We start from the raw sequence: 22626 nt of genomic DNA, 5'->3' as shown, positions 1-22626 counted from the left end.
TCAAGGTGGATTAGAACTAATTTAATATGACCCTGAGATATTGTCTGCCTATGGTTAGAAAACGGGCATGTCGGCGAGATTAAGACTTCTAATATTTCTTCAAAATACACAGAGCTGCAGACACAACAAATGTTATCATAGCTGCCGAAACCAGGGGTACACTGGGGAGCTAAAACTGCCCAGGAAAAGAGAATCATAGTGACCTTCTCCCCCCCCCCCCGTCTGTACTATAGGAGGGGGGTCTGAAACTAAAATAGGCTGAATGTCCAATCCAACTCCCCATCAGCTGGGGGAGGGCCACTGACTCCATCTGACACAGCTAAAGAGGTGTCTAGAGGGGAAATTTCCAGCTCAGTCTTCTTCCTTGGAAACAAGTTGCAATAGTCTGAAGGAGACACAGAGATGTAGTGCTTCCAGGGCAAGTAAGAAGGGGCAGAACTTTTAATGAAGCAACGTATCTTGAGAAATGGAACAATTTCCACGGAAACAGTAAAGCACTGGAAAAATTTTCCACCCCACATCACTAATGGGCATATACATAGTTCCTTTTTGAAACAGAAGTGCTGTATAGTCAGGAGGAGAGATGAAATAAAAGATAAGCTTTAAAAGGGACAAAATGGCAAGAATAGCACTATGTAAGCTGCTCTGGGTCACTATTAGAGAGAATGGAGAGTATAAGTGAAGAAAATGAGCTACTTCTGGTGTGGACCTCTGAGAACTTGGGCCATGTGCAGTAGCCTTCTAGTGTTCCAAGCCAATCAGTGGTACTCACTCTGAGTCATGGAGAGCCACACTCACAATTCCGATCAAGCAAAAGAGACACTTTATATGCTCTGCATCCTAAACAATAACTTTTAACTGTAATGTAACCCTTTCAATTGCCAGAGTACCTCTGCACATGTAGGGCTGTCTCTCCCCACTACTGTTAAACCTTAGCCAGCATTGTATATTGAGAATAGGGGAAGGGCTTGCAAGTCAGAGTTACAATGCAAAACAGCATGCAAACTTACAAGTTCTCCATTCACTGAATGACAGAGGCCTTGCATTGGGTTCCCTCACCCACTAAAGTGGCTGGCAACTCCAGATAGGATTGTTTCCATGATGCTGACATGACTTCCCCAAGGGATTCTACTGATGCCATCTTCATTGTCATTTCACCACCAGGTGAAGACATTCTTGTTTAATTTAGTGCTTATGTTGTTTAGCTGCTTCTCCTATTTGATTATTCAGTTTTCTTGTCATCTTTTAATCTGTTACATTAGGTCTTGACAAACCCAGGTGCCAAGTCATGGTTGAACCTTGAAAAGGGCTCGTGGCACCCAGTTACTACTTTCCTCCCACCATAGTAGAGTTCCAGTACCTTTAGCAGCTCCTTGATAAGCTGGAATTTTTTTCACAGGCATAGTTTTGCCCTTTTCTGCAGCTCCAGCAGCCCCTCCCTACACTTGGCTGCTCCACTCTCACCCCAGGAAGGGGAACTCCGAAGAGACCCTGGCAACCCTCACCTGCAGTTTCCCCTGCCTAGTAGACCTTGAACACCTCTAACTAAAGAGAAGGAAGCATTGTAAAAAATTGGCTCCATGCACTGGGGGAACTAAAGACTGCAAAGGCTCCAGCTGCCCGCCCCCCAGCACTTTTAAGAACCTTATGTTCTGACTGGGAGCATCCGCTTGCTTGAACTTCAACTTAGAAGGATGGGTCTATGAGTGAATGAGTGGATGGTGTGTGCAACAGTTGATTCCTATGCAGGGGAAGTGAGTGTGTGGTCATCTCTTGTTGCCTTTGTTAATTTTGTTCCCAGGAATATGCCTTGCTATGGTTGTCAAAAACTGGAGTGCAGGGAGAAGTGATGTGAGAAATAAAGAAGTTGCAACTTAAGTTTGGTCATCTAGAGGTGGGGAACTTTGAATAGGAGACCTATGTAAAATTTCATGGATTCATGAACCACTCTCTTCAGAAAAGGGGGCATTTAGCAAATAGAAGTGTTTGTGGTTCATTATGATTGTAGTTATGCTGCTACTCATATGCTTTTCATCTACTGCTGACATTTACACTGTGTATTTTAATTGAATTGTTTTTTTACCGTTCACCAATTTGGACACTTTTTTGGGGTAAGTGGGATATAAATGTTTTAAAGAGAGGAGATACTGTTTAAATTAAATGTAAAGTATCAGTTATATTTTCCAGTAACAAGTATATACTTTTCCTGTTTGCCGCTCTTTGTTTCATTATTTTGTATATATGATAGATTTTTCTATCTATGGTTAACTGTTCAGTACCCAGAAAGTGTCATACTGTATATTAAACAACTTCATACCCAGGCTAGCCTGATCTCTTCAAATCTTGGAAGCTAAGCATGCTTGGCGTTGCTTAGTATTTGGATGGGAGACCACCAAGTAAGTCCAAGGTTGCAGTGCGGAGGCAGGCAATTGCAAACCACGTCTGAATATTTCTTATCTTGAAAACCAGCTGTGATTTGATCGGACTTTATCTCCCCCCCACATACACATACAGTTAAATATTCAGTATTAAGAAATTGTCACACTGTGTATTAATCAACTTCATACATAAAAATCAGTGTCATAATGTCAAAAAATTAAATTTTCCCATGAATCAGAACAGCATCTTTATTTGCCTGAACGTGAACCAAATTAAACCAACTTTCATGACTGCTGCCTGAGTCAAACTAGAAAGGAACCAAAACTTAAATGGTCTCATTTAACTAATTTCTTAATGTGACATGACTAGGAAATAATGAAACATGAGTGAATTTAGAGAAATAATGATATGTGAACTATGTAACTTCTGTTTCTGTAATGTCTTTTCTAATAAAGTATTCATTTTAGGATGGCTAAAATTTAGGAAACCTTTGCATGTCCTTTGTATTTTATGTTGTGAACGTTTGAACATTAATTTTCTGCAAAAACTATACCTGACAAACACAGACTTTAACGTTTCTTTGTATGTGTATGTTTTGTTCATTTTTTGTACCTTGGTGAAAACAAATGTTTTAGATCTGCCTAATGTCCTTTTGCAAAACAAAAAAAAACCTGCAGAAATTGTAGCTTACATGATGAGATGTAGTCTAAATTCATTCTGTCATTCATAATAGGAGACATAGCATCTTCTATTGAACTAGCTTATGCTGATGAGTATATGTATGCAAGGCTGGTTGGTTGTACACTGTCTTGGGTAGTCTCGAACTAAGAACATGCTTGTTGTGGGAGAGGATTGTGCATTCCCCTGAGGCTTTGATGTTTTTACTGCATCAATTCCTGATGTCAAAGACACAGGTTTCTTTTTCAGTGAACAGTGGACTATTATTTTTTTGGCTTGGGAAACTGCTGCAGCAGAAGTATGAAGTGAAGGTTTAGATGTGTGCAGTTACCTCTCATATACGTATGCAAGGAGTTTGATAGCGCTACTAATGCGAAGGATTATGGCAATATGGCTGCAGATGTTAGACCTAGACATTAAAAATGATATTGTGGTATTCTGTATGACTTTTTAAAAAAATTGGCTTAGTTATCCTGAAAGTTTTCAAATTTTCCTTGACCTCTTCATCATGCATCACTTGCGGGGCAAGCTAAATAAGGTAATGTCAGGCTGTGTATTCAGATTTGCTGTCATGCATGTGATGGGCAGAGGACAAAACATTTTTAGTTCTTGTACAAGAATACTTGCAGTTGCTATTCCGACAAGCTTTTTTCCCCTTATACCCCTAATTGTATCCACTGTTTGTCAGTTGTTCTATTTTCTTGTTTGGGAGTTTTTGCAATTATTAGGAAAGTTATAGAGAGGCAGTTTATAGTTGAATGTTCGCATGCTCCAAATCTCGTTAATTTAGGGTTACTGTCTAACCCTACTGTCTTTGTACAGGTTTCAGCTCTAATTTGTAGTTTTGAATAACTTGATAAGATACAGTTATTTGGATTCCCTATTAGGTAGCTCCCTAAGAGACAGCATGAACACCAGTTATCCAAGCAGTGGCTTAACTTCCAGGGAGATGGACAGACAAGCTGCAGCACAGCAGCTCCTAGTTGCTATTGCTGCTCCATCACTTGCGTAGAGAGAAAGGGCAAGTAGGGATTGGTGGCTATTGTGCACTTGTGGATCAAGGGTGAGTGGGTAGCACTTCTGGCCCTGGGCCCCCTAGTAATTGTTCTGTTGTTGGCTTGTATTTTGACAGTGAGAAAGTATTTATAATGAAAACTAGTCTTTAGCTTTTCTACAGTTTATGCACTTTGTTATAGTCTGTTGCCTCTCCTCATTGTTTTCACATACAAATAAATGTACACAGAATTTTTCCTTTAGAAGTTCTATGTCTAACCGGTGGATGGTAGTGCTACATTCTCCCAGTCTTTTTAAAAAGTTTAATTGGACTGCTTCCTACTAAACAAGTTTAGGTTTTCACATGTCATATTTGTAGCATTTTAAATGGGGGATTTGAGGTATATATGCATTGAAACATATGTGCTGCAATGGACTAATATTAATCTGGCTGACATAACTACCTTCCAATTAACATGTTAATACTGATTCTGTGCAGAAATTTAGTTAGGTAAGGAAGTGCCTTTGGCTTGCCTGCATCACATTTCAGGCAGGCCCAAACTGTCTCTGTTGCAATAAATGGCATGTGAAGTAACACAGGGTGATCCAAAGACTCTATCTGTTGAGTTAGGCCTGTGATCATGGCATTTATTTATTTACTTGATTTATTTGTACCCTCCCTTTCTCCCCAGCGGGGACCCAAAGCCGCTTTCGTCATTCTCCTCTCCTCCATTTTATCCTCACAACAACTTTGTGAGGTAGGTTAGGCTGAAAGTGTGTGACTGGCCCAAGGTCACCCAGTGAGCTTCCATCGCATAAGTGGGGATTTAAACCTTGGTCTCCCAGATACTAGTCAGGCACTGTAACCACTACACCAGGCTGGTGTAGCGTTAGTCCTTATTTAACTTTGCAGCTAAGAGTGATGTGTAAGCAGCCTCAATCAGCACTACGTACTCCTAGGTGTGTTGTATGCTTATTCAGAATGCTTATCAGATGAATTTGCTCTGATTATTCAAGGGAAAAAAAACAGTGAATTCATTATTGATGGTGGCTCTACCTTCCAATTAACATGTTAATACTGATTCTGTGCAGAAATTTAGTTAACAATTTGAGCTTCATTTGCTTAAGAAAAGGAAGTCTATTATTAACATATGTTTACTGATTAGTTTTATGCAAGTCCTGCCTTTTGGTGCATTAGAAGATATTGGTTGATTCACAGCTGGGGGTGAACAGATTTCCTGTTTCGTCCCAGTTGAAATTAATGTTCTCTTTGACAACATATGTAATGTGTAACTAGTCAGCAGTTTGGATATAGATTAGACTGATCTAAAGTGACAGCTAGTGTCATATGACTAAGCCAGCCAGAACCGGTTTAGGTGGCGTGAGCAGCCTGAGAAGGGAATTTCCAGAATGACTCACCATGACACAGCAATTGTATATGATTGGTCAATTGTATGGATGTAAATGTATATAAGTCCATGATATATGTACAGTGGTGTGGTGGAGAGAAAATAGATGTTTGGCGGAGCAGTTTTTTGGAGAGAACTGTATCCTGACTGTGTAAATATTGTAAATAAATTGTATAAAGCTGTCCTGGTGTGGACTGAATTGCTGCCAGATATACTCCTGCATTCCAGCTCAGCTGCACGCGTCACTCTTTACTGCCATTGGATTTTGGTAGAACTTCAAGGAGTAGAATTTAAGAAGTGAACATTCCTCCCTATTTCCCCTAAGAGACTGGATAGGATAGAAACAGCTTTCAATAGACCTTTGTGTACTGAAAACCAAAATTAAAATACTAAAAACCAGTTTGCAAAGCACTCGTTTTATAGGAATTCCCCCCCCCCCAATGTTTTTGTGTTGACGGGGAGCACAATTGCACTTTTCTGCGTATCAGGAACAAGATAGCCATTTAAGTGTCAAATAAAATTTAAAAATGGGTTCATCATAAACAGAGCTAGTTTAGAGGTGGGTTCAGTCTCTATTTTTCACAGCAACACCTGAGTATGCCTGATCTCAGGGTTGCAGAAGTACATATGTGTGAGACTGTAAACACTGGGGGGAGGGGTTAGTCTTGGTAGACTGAAGTAATACAAAACTAGAAGTGTGGATCTTGGTCTGACTGCTTGTCAGATGTCCCGTAGAACAGATTTCAGTCTGAAGAGCAGTCTGGGGGGGAGGAGGATCAAGAATTAACTGCAGTCATCCCTTGTGTGCATGGTAATATGTGTACCCCTTGTTGCCTAATTTGGATGGGTTAGTATTTTTTAAAGCTATGGTTTTGGGAACCCCCTACCTTTTTTGCCTCTCGAGAAGATAGTGCTTTGCGGTATCTGTTCCAAGCTGGCGGTGGTCCAATAATCACATGGCACATTTATCTTTGAAAAGAGCTCAACAAAGACTTTTGAAAATTGTATGTGAAGTAATCATGTACATTGTCTCTTGATGACATTATGGGTTTTTTCTCTTTACACTTTAAAATACTTTACTTTCTTTTGTGTCTTGAATTTCAAGTGACATAATTTCATGACAAACTTATTTTAATTATAGTTCCATATGTGATTGAGCCTACCTAAATACTTAAATGCTTTGTTGTGCTATCTGCTGTTTGTAAGTAGATTTTCCTTTTGGCTTTAATAGAGGAATTTTGGCCTTTCCTAATTTCCTAAAGCTCAGAAAGAAAAGGATCAAATGTTAAGGCCTACTTAAAGCAGTAGAAGTTGCCAACTAAATTTTTTGTAAGGTTTTTTGTTTGTTTGCTTTAGAGAATGTGTTGTGAGTACAAGATCTGGGAACAAACCCTTTCCTCACCCAGAAACATAATTTTGAACAATATTTTTTCTACTTTAAAAATACTGTAACATTCTTATTGGTGGACAAATAATATATAATGAGAATTATGAACAAATACATTTCATATATTTAGTGATGCATGGAATCTGCTTCCTTTAGTGATGCATGGATCCACTGATTTATTGCAGCCATCTCAATTTGTCTTGAAGGTTTTGACAAAGGAAAAGATGACACATTGCAGAGTAAAGATGATTCCACACAGTCTATGTCAAAAAGCAAGGTAAGTGCATCAGCACAGTGAGCCTATAAAATCCTAGTAGTTTGCTGCATTTAAATGAGTTTGACAGTCTAGCTCAATAAGTTAGTTCATCGTTTCATGAGCTCACAGACTGCTTCAATGTGTGTTTGACAATATAGTTTTCTTTATCTTCGTACTATATCTGTATTAAGAAAAATCTGTGGTTTTCATTTTAAGTTAAGGTTTTTATTTTAAACCGTTAATCTTCAATACACTGTTTCTCAGTCCAGTACTACCTAATAATACTATGTTGTGAAAAGAAGCCAAGTCCTATTTGCGTCATGACCTTACAACCCTTTTCATCCATGGCCTAGGCTGCCATTCATGAAATCATGATAGTAACCTCAAATGACACTAAGGGGAATGAGGAAGGGTTTAAATAGCATGTATTCTGTAGTTTTAGGACATTTACCACATCAAAGGGAGTATCCTCTGCATGTGTTCCCTGGGTTATTGTTTTTATTATAAATTAATATTAAGTGATATTTATTTTAAACCTGTCGATTATGAAAGAAGTAGGGTTGCATGAATGTTGGTGGGTCTCTAGTGAATTCTTTTCACTATTAAGCTAAACTGTTGGGTGACACACCTTGCAGTTAAAAAATTTAATCACTTGGTTTATCATTTATGATGCTTTATTTGAAGATGTGTGAGACTTATTAGATTATTTGTCCAATGTATATCAGGTTTGGCCATAATCTTGAAAATCAAGCAGGAACGTCTGTATACATAGTGATGCTTGCTTAGCTTAGAAATTTCAGTATTTTCCAGATCTCAGCACTGTATTGGAAACAGATATTGAGATTCTTGAAAAGCAGCTTTTTGAAGCATCATCAGCTGTTTGTGTGTACTGTTCTTGAGAAAAAGAACATGAAACCTGAATGTATCTGTTAAGAGGCTTCATGAAAAGGGGGGGCTTTGTTTGTGCTAATTTTAAATTGGAGTCTTTGCTGAAAAAGCAGAGGAGATCCATTTGCAAAGTTAGATCTGTAAGGTAGCTCTGAGAAACTATTAGACTTCAGTTCATTTATCAGACTTTGTTGGTTCATGGAAATCTTGCTATTAAGCCTGTCTTGCTAGGCAAACGTGTGTTTTGGTACACAGGGAAACAAATACCTTGTAATTGATCCAAAGTTTATTTATAGTCAGTAGCAGATGCTTACTGAGGAATTCCTAGTGACAACTTGGCTACAGTATCAACTGGTGGTAAACGATAGACTGCTATAATAGTTCAGCAACTTTACAGACTTAATCTGCCCTTCTCATCTAGTTTTTTCCCACCTATTGAGCAGTAGATGTAGTGAAACCTTTTTTAGAACTTTCAAGACATAATCAACAAAAAGCATGAAGTTTCACAGGAGCACATTGCCTAGCTGTAAATGAAGGCTTAGGTTTTAATAACTTTAAAATATACATGTAGGTGTCTTACTGGGTTGAATATGGATCTCTAGAAGCATGGTGGTTTTGAATAACAGCAGTATACCATGTTCAGGGATAAGATATAAAATTCATCTGGAGAAGCCGTGAATTTGTTTTGATGGGGCAAGGGGTAAGTTCTCTTGCAGCAGAGAGCAGAAAAGCCATTTGTGGTTGCATTTGTAAAGCTCATTTACTATGTTATCTTAAATATTGTGCTCGCTGTATTTCAAACTGTCATTTGTTAAAACAAGCCATCATACATTCATTAAGAGGGTGCTTCCAGTCTGTCTTGAGCAATTGAAACTATATTTACATAAATATAAAGGGTATAGAGAGATGCAGCCTGGGAATTTGGGTATTTGCTTATTTCATTGTTTCCTTATGTAATTCTTTCAGTCTGAATCTAAACTTTATAATGGATCTGAGAAGGAGATTGCAGCCACCACCACCTCTTCTACAATCAAACTTACAAAGAAGGAGTCCCTTAAGGTGAGTTTCTTTCCAGCATGGTATAGTGGTTAAGGGTGGTGGTTTGGAGCGGTGGACTGTAATCTGGAGAACCGGGTTTGATTTCCCACTCCTCCACATGAGCAGCGGACGCTAATCTGGTGAACCATATTGGTTTCCCCACTCCTACACATGAAGCCAGCTGGGTGACCTTGGGCTAGTCACAGCTCTCTTAGAGCTCTCTCAGCCTCACCTACCTCACATGGTGTATGTTGTGGGGAGAGGAAGGGAAAGTGATTGTAAGCCAGTTTGATTCTTCCTTAAGTGGTAGAGAAAGTTGGCATATAAAAACCAACTCCTCGTTCTTTTTCTTCTTCATCAAGTCTTCAAATTCGTAACTATTCAGTATCTCACCTTCCAGTAGACTGTGAAAGTAAATATGAGAAAGATTAGGACTTTAAAGAAACACTGGGTTGTATTCTACTAGCTTTTCTTTTGGTGGAAGGGGAGGATTAAGTTTCATCTGTATTCAAAAAGGAATTGTAGGACCCATGTGGATAGAAGCTGTTTGGGATATGGATTGTAGTGTTGAGGGAAATTAACAAGATAGACAAACTGAAAGCATATAATCCATTGGGATATTGCAAGATGTGCCACCATTTCAACTAATGTCATAATTTCCACTAAAAAAGATTTATCAGACATATGACATCCTTAGGATTCACTGTATTTTTCTAGCATGACGATGTCTATTAGTGCTGGTGTGGAAGTCATGCAAAAGAAGCTACACAATTTTTCGTTGTCATACAGACCTACTTCTCACTGAGTTTGTAAACCTGAAACTGGATTACACGGTTTTTGTGTGGTGGAATTTTCAGTCATACGAGGTGATACATGCCAGGCTGAAGTTTACCATCTCACTGTGAGTTCTGCCACAGAGAAAGATGTACATGCTATGACATTACTGCTAGAGATGAAAAGTGGGGACTTGCACTGAAACAGCCCACCACCATGAAAATAAATTCTGCTAGAAAACTTGAAATAAATGTGTTAACCAGCCCTGTGAGTCTTCATGTTGGATGAAAATATTTCAGGTCTGCATTGGAAGTATTGAATCTTAACAGATCTCTTCTTTTATTGATGTAGGGCCGTGTTGGCGAACCTATGGCACGCGTGCCAAGTCTGGCACGCCAAGCCCTCTCTGTGGGCACGCGACTCCCCGCCTGGCTTTGAAGGGCTCCGGGCTGCCTGCAGGCAGCGCGGAGCCTTCAAAGCTGCCCCGCCCCTGGACTCCCTGCCGCCCAGCTGCGGAACCCTGCCCGGGGACAAAACAAAAGAAAAAGGCGGCAAACTTTTAATTTAAACAGCTTCCCCGCCCCAAAAGGCGGAGAAGGCGCCTTCTGTCCCCTGCAACTACTGAGCGGGTGCTCCAGCCAACGTTTTTACATTGATCTCCCCAGCAGCCCCGCTCGGAAGGAACCCGGACGGGCCCCTCCCTCTTCGCGTCTCCCGCCTCCGGACTGTTCCATTCCGAGCGCAGGAAGCAGGGAGATCTCCAGCCCTGGGCCGGCGACCTCCTCGCCGCCGACTTCTCCCACTCCTTCGACCCGAACGTGGTCCGGCGGAGGAAGGGCCAGCGGCAGCCTCGAGAGACTCCCGGCCGAGCGGGCGGTGGGGAAGGCGACGGAGCGGCCGAGCCTCCCAGCTCTCCCAGTTCCCTCGCCCCCTGCTCATCCAGCGTCCCTGCGTCCTGGGCTGGGATGCCTGGTGGCGGGGGCAGCACCTGATTCGAGCTCCGGCTTGGGAAGGGGCTCGGGAGCAAGCGAGTGAGGTGGAACAGCGCCACGGCATGCATGTGCGCTTGCTTTTGGGGTGCCTCTCCTCGCCCCCCCCACGGCAGCTCCTGCCCACCCAGCTTTCCTTTTCCCAAAACCAACAGTGGGGACGCAGCCCGGCCCTGGCTTTTGCCGTGAACCGTTTTGTGTGGCGACTGTTTGCCGCCAGTTTGTTTTTTAACCTCCCACCCGGGGGTGGGGGGAGGTGGGAAGGCTGAAGCCCGGTCGCAGGGAGACGGCTGTGTGTGTGTGTGAAGGCTTTTCTCTCTTTTCTTCCTTTTTCTGTCACTCTCCTATTCTTTCTCTCCTCTTTTTCTGTCTCTTTCCCCCCCTCTCTTTCTCTATTTTTTCTGTCTTCTTTCTCTCTTCTTTTTCTCTTTCTCTCTCTCTCTCTCTCTCTCTCTCTCTCTCTCTCTCTCTCTCTCTCTCTTTCTTTCCTTCTTTCCCTGCTTCCTTTCTTCCTTCTTTCTGTCCTTCATTCTTTCCTTCCTTACTTACTTCTTTCCTTACTTCTTTCTGTCCTTCCTTCCTTCCTTCTTTCTGTCCTTCATTCCTTTCTTCCATCCTTCTTTCCTTGCTTCTTTCCTTCTTTCCTTCCTTCTTTCCCTGCTTCCTTCCTTCCTTCTTTCTGTCCTTCATTCTTTCCTTCCTTCTTTCCTTGCTTCTTTCTTTCCTTCTTCCCTTTCTTTCCTTCTTTCTGTCCTTCCTTCCTTCCTTCTTTCCTTGCTTCTTTCTTTCCTTCCTTCCTTTCCTTCTTTCCCTGCTTCCTTCGTTCTTTCTGTCCTTCGTTCTTTCTGTCCTTCGTTCTTTCCTTCCTTCTTTCCTTTCCTTCTTTTCTTCCTTCCTTCTTTCCTTCCCTACAGATCGACTGCAAGCTGCGCCCCCCTGGCACCTCGGTTGCCTGGGCCCACCGCTGGCTGCCCTCCCACCTGGGAGGAGGGGGAAGACCTGGGGGAGCAGAGACACCCTCCAAGCCTTCTCTGCATAGCCTCCCCTAGGGTTGCCAACCTCCAGGTGGTGGCTGGAGATCTCCTGCTATTACAACTGATCTCCAGCCAATAGAGATCAGTTCCCCTGGAGAAAATGGTCACTTTGGCCATTGGGCTCTATGGCTGTGCAGTCTTCCTCCCCAACCCCGCCCTCCTCAGGCTCCACCCCCAAAACCTCCCGCCAGTGGTGAAGAGGACCTGGCAACCCTAGCTTCCCACACACACACACACACCAGGAGATCTATGCCCGGTATGGCCCCCGAACGATGTTATAAATATGCAAATGGCCCTTGGCAGAAAAAAAGGTTCCCCACCCCTGTTCTAAACTAAAACCTCAGTATTCAGGTTAAATTGCCGCATTGGCACTCGGTGATAAATAAGTGGGTTTTGGGTTGCAGTTTGGGCACTCGGACTCTAAAAGGTTCGCCATCACTGATGTAGGGTATGCAGATCTTTTAAAACATCTGAAAAAGAGAAGGCATTTTTTTTCTAGCTAAAACTTCTGTGAGATTTTAAAGACTCTTTGAAATTGGACTTTCCAATGACACTAATAATACAAGATGTACTTTAAAGCAGTATGCCATGTTCTAAATTAGGTGTGCAAAGGGAGTAAACTTCTGCATTTATTGATCTAGTGTTGGTATAGGAACATGCAAGCATCCAGGTTTCATAGACACAAAATTTGGAAAGCTACACTGCTTCACTAATCTTGGTTACTTTATATCTCCCATACTTTGGCAACAATTTGTCAGTCACTTCCTTCATTCTTGGTAAGTGATATTGTTAATCCAGAAGAGAAATCCTTTGTATTGTGTAGGTGGTAGATTAAATCAGAATGGAGTTATTTGAATGACCAGTATTACATTAAGCAGTCACCCTACAACTGCTTATCTTGCAATGTACTAAGCATCTTGCAGTTTTTATTGCTTTTCACTTTTGTAAGCCTATGATTTGTTGATTCAAAACTGCATTCTGTCGCCATATTTTCATCCTTTATTTTTACCCTTTACAGGTTCAAAAGAAAAATTACAGGGAAGAGAAGAAAAGAGCAACAAAAGAATTACTTAGCACAATTACAGACCCATCGGTTATTGTTATGGCTGACTGGTTGAAGGTCAGAGTTGTAGCTGCATGTAGTGTTTGTCTCCCAGAGTAGAAAACAATTAAAATCTTATTTGGGTGCTGCATAGAGAATCTGTTAATTGCATGCCAGAAGTTCTATTCTTGAAGCATAGGGAACCAAGGGGGATACCTAACCATTGCTTTATTTGTGGTGGCCATGGCTATATCAGTCTTAGGACACTTAACAGGGTTGGTGATCAGTTTGCACTAGATGTGTGGTGAATTGCAAGCTGCTCCACTAGTAATTGCAAACTGAAGATTGTTAATGTCAGCACAATAACAACTTATTTTAACCCAGGTTCCCTTTTTGCCGACATCCCCCCTCCTCCTTATGTGCGATGGCTTAAAATTATAGGGGCTTTGAATAAGTGTGAACGTTAGTGGCTTACACATACCTCCTGTAATCAGTTTTACTGACAAGGTTTGCAGCTTATCTGGCTATTGCCCGTAATAATAAAATCATTCATACACATACCTCCAGTAAGAAGACCTAGATGTGGAGTAGGTGTCAACAGATAGTGTCTGTTGTACACTACAGAACTATTAAGCAACTCTCCCTGATCAATTAAACATAATGCTTGGGATACTGCTGCTTAAACTCTATCTGCCTAAATTGACTGAAGTTCGAGAGGTGGTTAACATTTGAAATCTAATTGTTACATTTGTATGTTACCCTTTGTTCAGTAAACTTGCAGCAGCATTTTTATTCTTAGTGATGTGCCGAAGGCCACCAAATTAGCTTCACTGCTGACTGAGGAGTCTTAACACTCTTAGCCAAATCTTGTTGAGATCCTTTCTGCATCTGTCTACATGGATGTATACAATCTGGCACACTAACTGTATAATAAGCTGGTGTCAAATCTGCCCCTGGGTCCTGTCAAGCAGTCATGCACTTAGATATTCCTGGTTGAAACTTAGTTTTTAAGACACATGGGTGCTGATATTGATTGGGACTATGGGGGGAGACGGCTTATGCCTCCCCCCATCCAGCACCATTTTTCTAACCTGAAATGTCCCCACAGAGGTATAGTTTAGAAATATACAGGCAGCAAGATGTGTTCTGGCCAATAAAATGTTGAAGTTTGGATGTTTAGAAATATCCTTTCCACAATGGAATTAATCTGGTTGCTTATATCTTAAAACTGGTTTTCTTTGCCTGAGAAGTGAGGCAATGGAATGGAACTGTAATATTAGATTATACTGAATTACAAGTGTTTTTTCTTTTTTCTTTTTCTTTTTAAAGATCCGTGGTACACTGAAAAGCTGGACCAAACTTTGGTGTGTGTTGAAACCAGGGGTATTGCTCATTTATAAAACCCCTAAAAATGGCCAGTGGGTGGGAACAGTACTTCTGAACGCTTGTGAACTCATTGAACGGCCTTCGAAAAAGGATGGGTTTTGTTTCAAACTTTTCCATCCTTTGGAGCAATCCATCTGGGCTGTTAAAGTAAGTGAATATGTATTCTTAATGCAGTTGATGTTGAATGTAATGTTATACCAAAGACACTCTAAACCTTTCCGCATGGTTAAATATTGAAGATCTCAAAGTAATTTCAGTTGCTGAAGTTTGCTTTCCTTTTGCTAAACTTGAGTGATTTCCTGACATTTCAGTGTCTTTAATAATTGTTTTGGCACTTAGGTATGAATGTATTCTGCTCTCCAGTGTTGTTTGTGAATACTGTCTCCACTTTTATCCAATCACAGCTTGAGTTAGTCCATCCTGCATTTTATTAGAAGTGTAAAAGTACCTCCATTATGCACATTTTGGCTTTGAAAAACAAATGCTTGGAATATGTGGTTGTTTGATATTGGCATGTCCAGAGTATTATCTTATGTGACTTATTAAAGAAACAAATGCAATGATATGGCATTATGGGATCCGTATCTCAAATGCTTTGTTAAGAAAGATAATGTGAATGAAGTATTGTGTGTGTGTGTGTGTGTGTGTGTGTAAAGTGCTGTCAACTTGCAACCAACTTATGGCGACCCCATAGGGTTTTAGAGGCAAAAGACTAACAGGTGGTTTGTCACTGCCTTTCTCTGCATAGCGACCCTGGAATTCTGTGGTGGTCTTCCATCCAGATACCAAAAAGGGCCAACTTAGCTTCTGAGATCTGATGAGACAAGGCTAGCCTGGGCCATCCAGGTTAGGGCAAAATGTAGAATAGATGTTATAAAACATGGCATCAAAAGGAATCAACTTGAAAGGCTCAATCTTTTGAATTAACCTTAACAGGTACTTTAATTTAAAAACTACTTTGTCAGGAAAGAAAGAAAGCAACAGACTAATAACAGGTGTTATGGTTGCACCAAAGAATACCCTACTCAAGATGGGAGTTCAACAGGAGTCATGCATTTAGATCACAAGGAAGTCTTTTCAATAAAGAATAGGATAAAATCTTCAAATTTGCTTCTCTTCATCATAATGGTGTGACTGGTTTAATGGTGTGTGTGTGATTGTGGTTATTTTTTAAGTGACTATGTGATCCACAGAGGATCTCTTGAAGGTTGTTAAGTGTTTGCTTGGGTGGTAAACAAGAATGAAAGGAAATTGTATTCATGGTACTTTGGAGGGTAGAGTCATAAGATTAAAATGCAATTTTGTACACCACTAAAAAAACCAAAGTTGTCTGGGCAATATAGATGTTCTATAAGCTAAAGATGTTCCAGTTTGCATTTAGCATATGGCAGAGAAAAACCCAAAAACAACAATATGAAGATCTTCATTCTCTTGAGTGCCTGTCTCAGATCCTTGTGGTTTGCTCATTTCTTCACAAATGAGGTTACTCAATTACTCCTGTAAAAATGTCTGTGCTAATATATTCAGGCAATGACTACATAGGCTTTTCGCTACATTGTGGGTTCTCAACTGCTGCTGATTATTTACAAGTTCTGCACAGCATCACTGCCCATCCATTGTCTGTCTTTGGTTTCCCTATGGTTTCTCTGTGCTTTCTCAAACCACCTTTGATCCAACATTTCCTGCCAGTACTCATCTGAAGCGCATTTGCCTTCCACGTGAAAGGCATGCTGGGCTTCAAAAGGTATTAGCCACTTAGGCACCATTTTCCCTGCTGTATTCCCCCACACCTGCTATTTCCTCCTCTGCATATTGGGTTTTTAAAAAATTCAACAATAACTAGATTGCTATAGTGTTATAACATTAAAATGATCTATTTGTTAGGTCCTCTGAATTTCCATCTAAAAGTCCTGTTGTCACAGTGCTGAGTTTAAGATTTTATGGGTGGAAATCAAAGTACAGTAAGGCGTTACATTGAAGTATCTTGCTTCAAATTCACTAAATAAATGTTTAATATTATGATTAATACAGAATGCATGTTTAAACTTTAAGAAAAGCTGTTCATCAATATGAGTACCACCAAAGTACTGAGCCTCTACAATTAGGAATAGCATTTTTAGATATTTGCATGTGCAGTACTTTTTTTTTTGTTTAAAGAAAGCAAATTGAAATTTTAATCCTGAAGAGCCTTATTTTTAAATTGTGGTCCAAATGGAGGTCATAATTGATATTAGTCAAAAGAATGTATTTCAGTGAAAGATAAGTTCATCGTCATGGTACCTGCTCAGTACCTCATGGGTACTGCTCATGTGCAGGCCTGCCCCAGAGAGGATTTTTTGAAGCTCGAAACACCTAGAGTCACTCTGTTCCCCTCCCCCATGCCATTTCCCACCTTTCCCAGCATGTTATGGGGGGAGTGCCCTTCCCTCAGTTCTTTCTCTGCCACTGCTGAGAGGTCCGATCACAGAAGCTCCATCCTTTTTCACCAGAAACCATTGCTGATTAACCTACCTCATTGACCTATTTAGAGCATGTAGCCTACAGAATGCCATAAAAAGCTCTTTTTTAGAAATGCAGGCCCTATAAGTCAAAAATCCCCCACTTGAACAACCATGAACAATGGCTGCTATGCCTCGTTGAGGAACATGATGTATCACCTTGTTCCATCTGTCGCCAATTCACCCTGAAGGCAAAACATAATCGAGCTTCCTGCCTAAAAGCGGCACTTTGGGGGAAAGCTCTGTCCGGCACCAGTTGAAACAAAGGTCCAAGCACTACGTTGCCTTCTGCTACCGATAGAAGGGTCTGAATGTCCTCGATTCCGAGACCAAAACCAAGCATTCTGGACCTGAATAAGCTCACAGGATAATTAATAGGCTCAGTCTGAACGTCCCCAGAGCAAAGCTTAGAATCACGGCTGAAGAAGGCTCAGCAGAAGCATGTGGAGAAGCCTCCTAAGTCGAACCTGTCATCCACCCCTTGTCATAAAGTCCTGCTCACCCATCAAATCTCTGTGGAACCGGTCAGAGAGTCTGTGCCTGTTCCAAGAATGCCTTCTCCATCAGGTCACCCACCATCCCAGTCGGTTCCAGAGGGTGAAGTCTAGCAATTGGAACCATCCATTCTCTATCATCAACCCCCTCATCTCACTGTTCGGAACTACCTCCCCAGTTGGTTGCAACGGAACTATATTTGTCATCGTCCAAATACCTGTGTAAGGACCTCTAGTGTGATTACTATACCGAGGCTGGGATCCATTTGCTCCTTTGGGTGCTTACCAGGCGGAAATGGACCAATAGCACATGGATGATCCAGGTCTTCCACAGGAAAACCATGAAGAGATGGAACACCCTAGGGGAGTTCAGTGGCAACTTTGATCCTGGTTTTGAAGAGAGGGAATCATATTATGCTTCTGAACCTTCCCCAGAAGACATCATGGCAGAACCGTCCATGTACTCCCCCCAGCAAAGATCTTTGCATCTATAACAAGCAACTCATCCAAACAGTAAGATTGCTCAAAATCAATGCTTCGTGCGCCCCATCAAGAGCGACAGATCCGGTATTCAGTGTCACGCATCCTAGTAATAAAATCCCATGTTTCCAGTCACGGAAGGTCTTCTTGAGGTTATAACTGATCCTTGGCTGTGCCCAGCATTAGTGTCACCTTCCGCTAAAGGTATTGAAAATCAATACAGAACTAAGCACAAAGGATTCCTTTTCTTCTTCCAACACCCTGCTTCCAACTCCCTGGTAGCAGACTACACCCAAGGGAAAAATAAAGGCACTCAACATTCAGTCCCTGTTGACAGAGAGAGCTGTAAATTGGATGGAATAGGTAGGGAAATCTATGCCCCATCTGCCTTTGGCTTCAAAATCACTAGTGATCAAAATCACTAGTGATTTTGTACCATGGCCTGGTACCAGCTCTTCCTTTGGGATGGCATTGCTCCATACTTAGAAATCCTGCCTGAAGGCAGACATAGGTTAGCATTAGAAGCATCAAAGCTGTCCAAACATCAAATTTCCTCAGCCGAACATGGAGAGGACTGCCCTGCCATGGCTAGGTCCACTGCACAAGAAAGCTGCAACAGAATCAAAGGTCAACCCTTCAAGGTCTCCTGCATCTTTGCAAGACTCTGCATGATGGATGTGCATGCCATAAGGGACACAGCAGTGGGAAGAGTGGCCTGCGGTCTCTGTTCAACTGAGAGCTCACACCCGCCTTCCTCAGACTGGTACGTCCGCTCACTAATCTTCCATGTGGGAGTGCACCGGTACCAAGACAGTGCAAATAGGGTTGCACTTATCTGTAACTGTTCATTGAGTGGTCACCTGTGCAGTCATACAACCCTCCTTCCCCGCTGTGAGCTCTTAACTCAATTTGGTAATTGTTACCTCATTCTGGTGGCAGCAGAGAGGAACCGAGGGTAGGACATTCTGCCCCCTGTATATAGCGCTGGGAAAGGCGGGAAACCACATGGGGGAGGGGGCGGAACACCTCTGGGTGCTTTGAGCTTCAAAAAAATCCTCTCCAGCAGGCTTGAACGTTTGCAGTACCCATGTGCAACTGCACAGATGACAACTCGAACAGCAGTTACAGGTAAGTGCAACCCCTTTTTTCCCTGTAAATTGCCCATTTTTCTTACTGAAGTTCAGTTTAGTCTAATGCTTTTTTGTTGTCTGTATTTTAAGGGACCTAAAGGTGAAGCTGTTGGCTCTATAACACAGCCATTACCCAGCAGTTACTTGATCATCCGAGCAGCTTCAGAATCAGATGGTAAATTACATTACATATTTTGTCTTTTTAAAGTAGTTCCCAATATAAAACAATTGTATTTTTGAAGCGCCTTTCACTGATGAATGAAGCATGTGAGAGTTTTGAACTGTTTGTGAACACATTTAACATAGTGTAAATGTTATGTCATAATTCTGCTAAATGCTGTTCTGTATTGAAACAAAGCAGGAGGGATCAGGAGCCCCCGTTCCTGAATTCAGAGTTTATTAGAAATCATGAGTGTGGAAGGTGGCAGCACAAATCCTAATACACCAGCATGTGATCTAAGCAGCTTCAGAGGGAAAAATTAATGGCAGTATTGCATTTCCAGTATCTAACTTATATTCTAGATATTTTCCCCCTCCCTCTATTCTTTTTCCCCCTCCTGCTGTTCAAAATATTCACAATATGGCTTATGTGGGTTAAAATGTATGAAGAGATAGGTTGGCTATAAAAAGTGTAGTGCAGTATAGGTGATTCTCCTAAGATGTTAGCCATAGAAGGCTTTGCCTGAGAACCAGAAGGATTCACCTGAATTTTTTTGTTTGCTTCTCAGAAGGTGACAGCTGGGAATGTCAACATTGCCCTTTCTACATGCCCTAGGTTGTTTTTTATTAGAGAGTCTTCCTCATTCTGTACTTTTTCCAGCCTTGCAGTGTCCCTTTTAGATACAGTAACCAAAACTGCACACATTGTTCCAAATGAAGCCACATCATAAGTCTGTACAGGGACATTATAATAACTGTTTTATTTTCCAGTTGCTTTCCTAATAATCCCCTGCACAGAATTTGCCTTTTTCACTGCCACAGGACACTGGGTTGACATTTCAATTGACCTATCCCCAAAATCTCTTTCCCTCTCAGTCTCAGCAATTTCAGACCCTATTAGCATATGCTTGAAGATTGGAGTTTTTGATCCAGTGTGCATCACCTTACACTTGCCTACATTGAACTTCAAGTCCCATATTGTTGCCTACTCACCCAGTTTGTGGAGATCCTCCTGGTGCTCGCTCTTCACAGTCAGCTTTGTTTTTCATCAAGCAGAATAATTATGGGTCTTCTGCCAACTTGGCCACTACACTGCTGCACCCCCAGTTCCAGTCTTTGAAACAGATTGATGTACACCTTTCTGCGTATTAACCTTAAATGTTGTCTGTAAAATGAACATTTTTGTTTGAATACTTCTTCAAAATGACTTATCAGATTGTTTAAATCCATGTATTAAATTGAATTCTGCTTTAACCAAAAGAGATAATGAAGTCTTAAAAATGTACCAGGATATTAAGTATTTCAGGCAAAAGACCTCTCATTTAGTAGAAATTGTAGAAAGTTTAATTGCTGAAGTCTGAAAAATAATACATTAAGAGCTGGAAACGCATAAGGAATTTCTGGGAACAGAACAATTCAAAAATCCCTCCTCTCTCACGCACACCCCCTCCAGGGGGGTGAGCAAGCTGACATCCCTTTCCTTTTTTCCCCTTTCATTGCTGCGCTGCTGCTCTCAATGTTCTGTCCCTTCTGGATCATGCCAAGTTTTCCTCAGACCATTTTTAAAGGATTTTTTCTTTTGGTAAATTTCCAAAGTAATATTTTTCTTCATACCTGGGGAATTCCCAGAGTAGGTAGTTATCAACTCCCAATTCTTAAAACAGTAATATTAGGTGGTATTGAAACATATTTATCTTTAGGTAGGTGTTGGATGGATGCATTGGAACTAGCTTTGAAATGTTCAGGTTTGCTGAAGCGTACTATGATTAGAGACGGCAAAGAACATGAGCTGAACTCATCAACAGACGTTGCACATGTCTCTCTCTATGGCCTCCTGCGTGCAAACAATGTACATAGTGGTGAAAGCTTCCCGTAAGTAGGCATAACTTTTAATTTTTATTGTTCTTTTAAAAATTATCTTGAAGCCTGTTCAGAGTAAATGTAGAAGTTTTTTTGACCTCAACGTAGCTAGCTGTTCATCCTTGTAGTATTGTGCATACTTACTGATTTTTTTCACCTTTAAAAGGCTAGCTGTGTTTATGGTTCAGTATGTTGCTCTAGTGTTTTTGTAGCAAGATATTTTTGTGCCCTGATTCTGTGGCAAACCCAGTCATATGGTCTTGTGGTAGCAGTAGTATAAATACCATTAATGCCATTCTTTGGTTGCTGAGATTTGAAAATATTATCTTAATGTTGGGAAAGCCAAGTTGTGAGATCTTGTGCCTTCTCATAACTTGCGTGCATTGCTAATAATCTGGTTTTGTGGAATCAGTTTTCTCATTGTTTATGCTTTTATTGTGTGGTGGGGCTAGGCTATCAGAGAAGAAACTTTTCATTCCTGTGGTACACACAATGTTCATGGTACTCACCCACCCATATCTCTGTCTTACGGAGGATTTTGATGAAAGGCTTTTGGGCAAAACAGTCAATGTCTGCTTCTGCCTTCTAACCTACCCTCTTAGCCACTACAAATTATCATTAGTCTCTGCTTTAAGAGCATTCCCACTAATTTATTTTTCCTAGGAACTAAAGTTAAAAGAGCTTGGGCTTTTTGTATGTAATTCTAGTCAGAGTTACAACCATACAACAAATTAGAGTGGGAGCCAGGGGAAAACTAATAGAAAATGCACTTTCATCTGGCTGTAAGGCTCCCCTCTCCATCACATTTATGTATGTACCAAATTGTCAGTGTTGGCATAGGGGATAGTTGCTCAATAGTAAGAGGAATTCATTTTCATTACTTTACAGCAATAATAATCTCATGAGCTAATTCTTAGATTATATAACAACTGATTGATTTGTTTATCTTAACAATTTATTTAGAAAATATCTACACCTCCTCTCCAGAGTACCTGTTCAAGGCGGCTGGGTATAGAGTCAGGTCACTATTGCCTTACCTACAAGTTAGCTACACAGTGAAAGTCTTGACACAGTCCCCTGTTTCAGTCAGTGTAATTGGAATAGTGGCAAATCTACGGAGAGTGCTGATTGGTTGAATTAACTGTATGTCACAATGCTGCTCAATGACTTGAACTACTGACAGCCCACACTATGATTGCAGTAGTCAGTCCAAAGATGAATTATGAGAGTGCTTTCTTAAAATGCACTGTTACGTTTATATTAATATTTCTGTATTAACTTTGAAGGAATTTAGAAGATATGTTTCTATTTTTTATATAGCAAAGAATTTATCTTAATAATAACTAAATAAGTGCATCCTAAATCAGATCTCTGTGTATCTATGTGACGTGCATGTACATATAAAATAAATGCAACTATTAATCATCTCCAAATATAGGGACTGGATCCCTAAGTCCAAAAGATAAAGTATACTGTACATGTAAGTAATGAAAAAATGGTTATCATTGCAATAACATTTGCAAACCATTTTTATATTCATATTTCTTAATTTAGATACAGAAATGATGATGGCATGGAAGAAAAAGCTCAACTAGTTAGCATACAGTCTCACAAATTAAAACTCAAAGGGCATGAGCCAACCAACTTTAAGCATTTTTGGATCATGGCTAGTGTAGAATGACTTGGGATTACAGCTTGAAAAACACAGTAGTATACATAATGGAATGTGCTACAATTTCTTCTTTAGTTGTA

General features: G+C 40.8%; 1 protein-coding gene across 1 annotated transcript in view; it reads left to right on the top strand.

Annotated features, from left to right (window-relative positions):
• OSBPL8 (oxysterol binding protein like 8) overlaps window positions 1-22626 on the top strand; it is a 51858-nt gene that overhangs the window by 3929 nt on the left and 25303 nt on the right. The window contains exons 2-7 of the mRNA XM_056847067.1: window positions 7053-7123; window positions 8957-9049; window positions 12844-12945; window positions 14197-14400; window positions 18946-19030; window positions 20715-20886. Of these exons, the coding sequence (XP_056703045.1) occupies window positions 7053-7123; window positions 8957-9049; window positions 12844-12945; window positions 14197-14400; window positions 18946-19030; window positions 20715-20886 (727 nt within the window). The remainder of the gene's footprint in view (window positions 1-7052; window positions 7124-8956; window positions 9050-12843; window positions 12946-14196; window positions 14401-18945; window positions 19031-20714; window positions 20887-22626) is intronic.

Source organism: Euleptes europaea, chromosome 3 (assembly GCF_029931775.1).
Source record: "Euleptes europaea isolate rEulEur1 chromosome 3, rEulEur1.hap1, whole genome shotgun sequence".
Classification (NCBI taxonomy): Eukaryota; Metazoa; Chordata; class Lepidosauria; order Squamata; family Sphaerodactylidae; genus Euleptes; species Euleptes europaea.
This window is presented reverse-complemented; position numbering and strand designations above follow the sequence as displayed.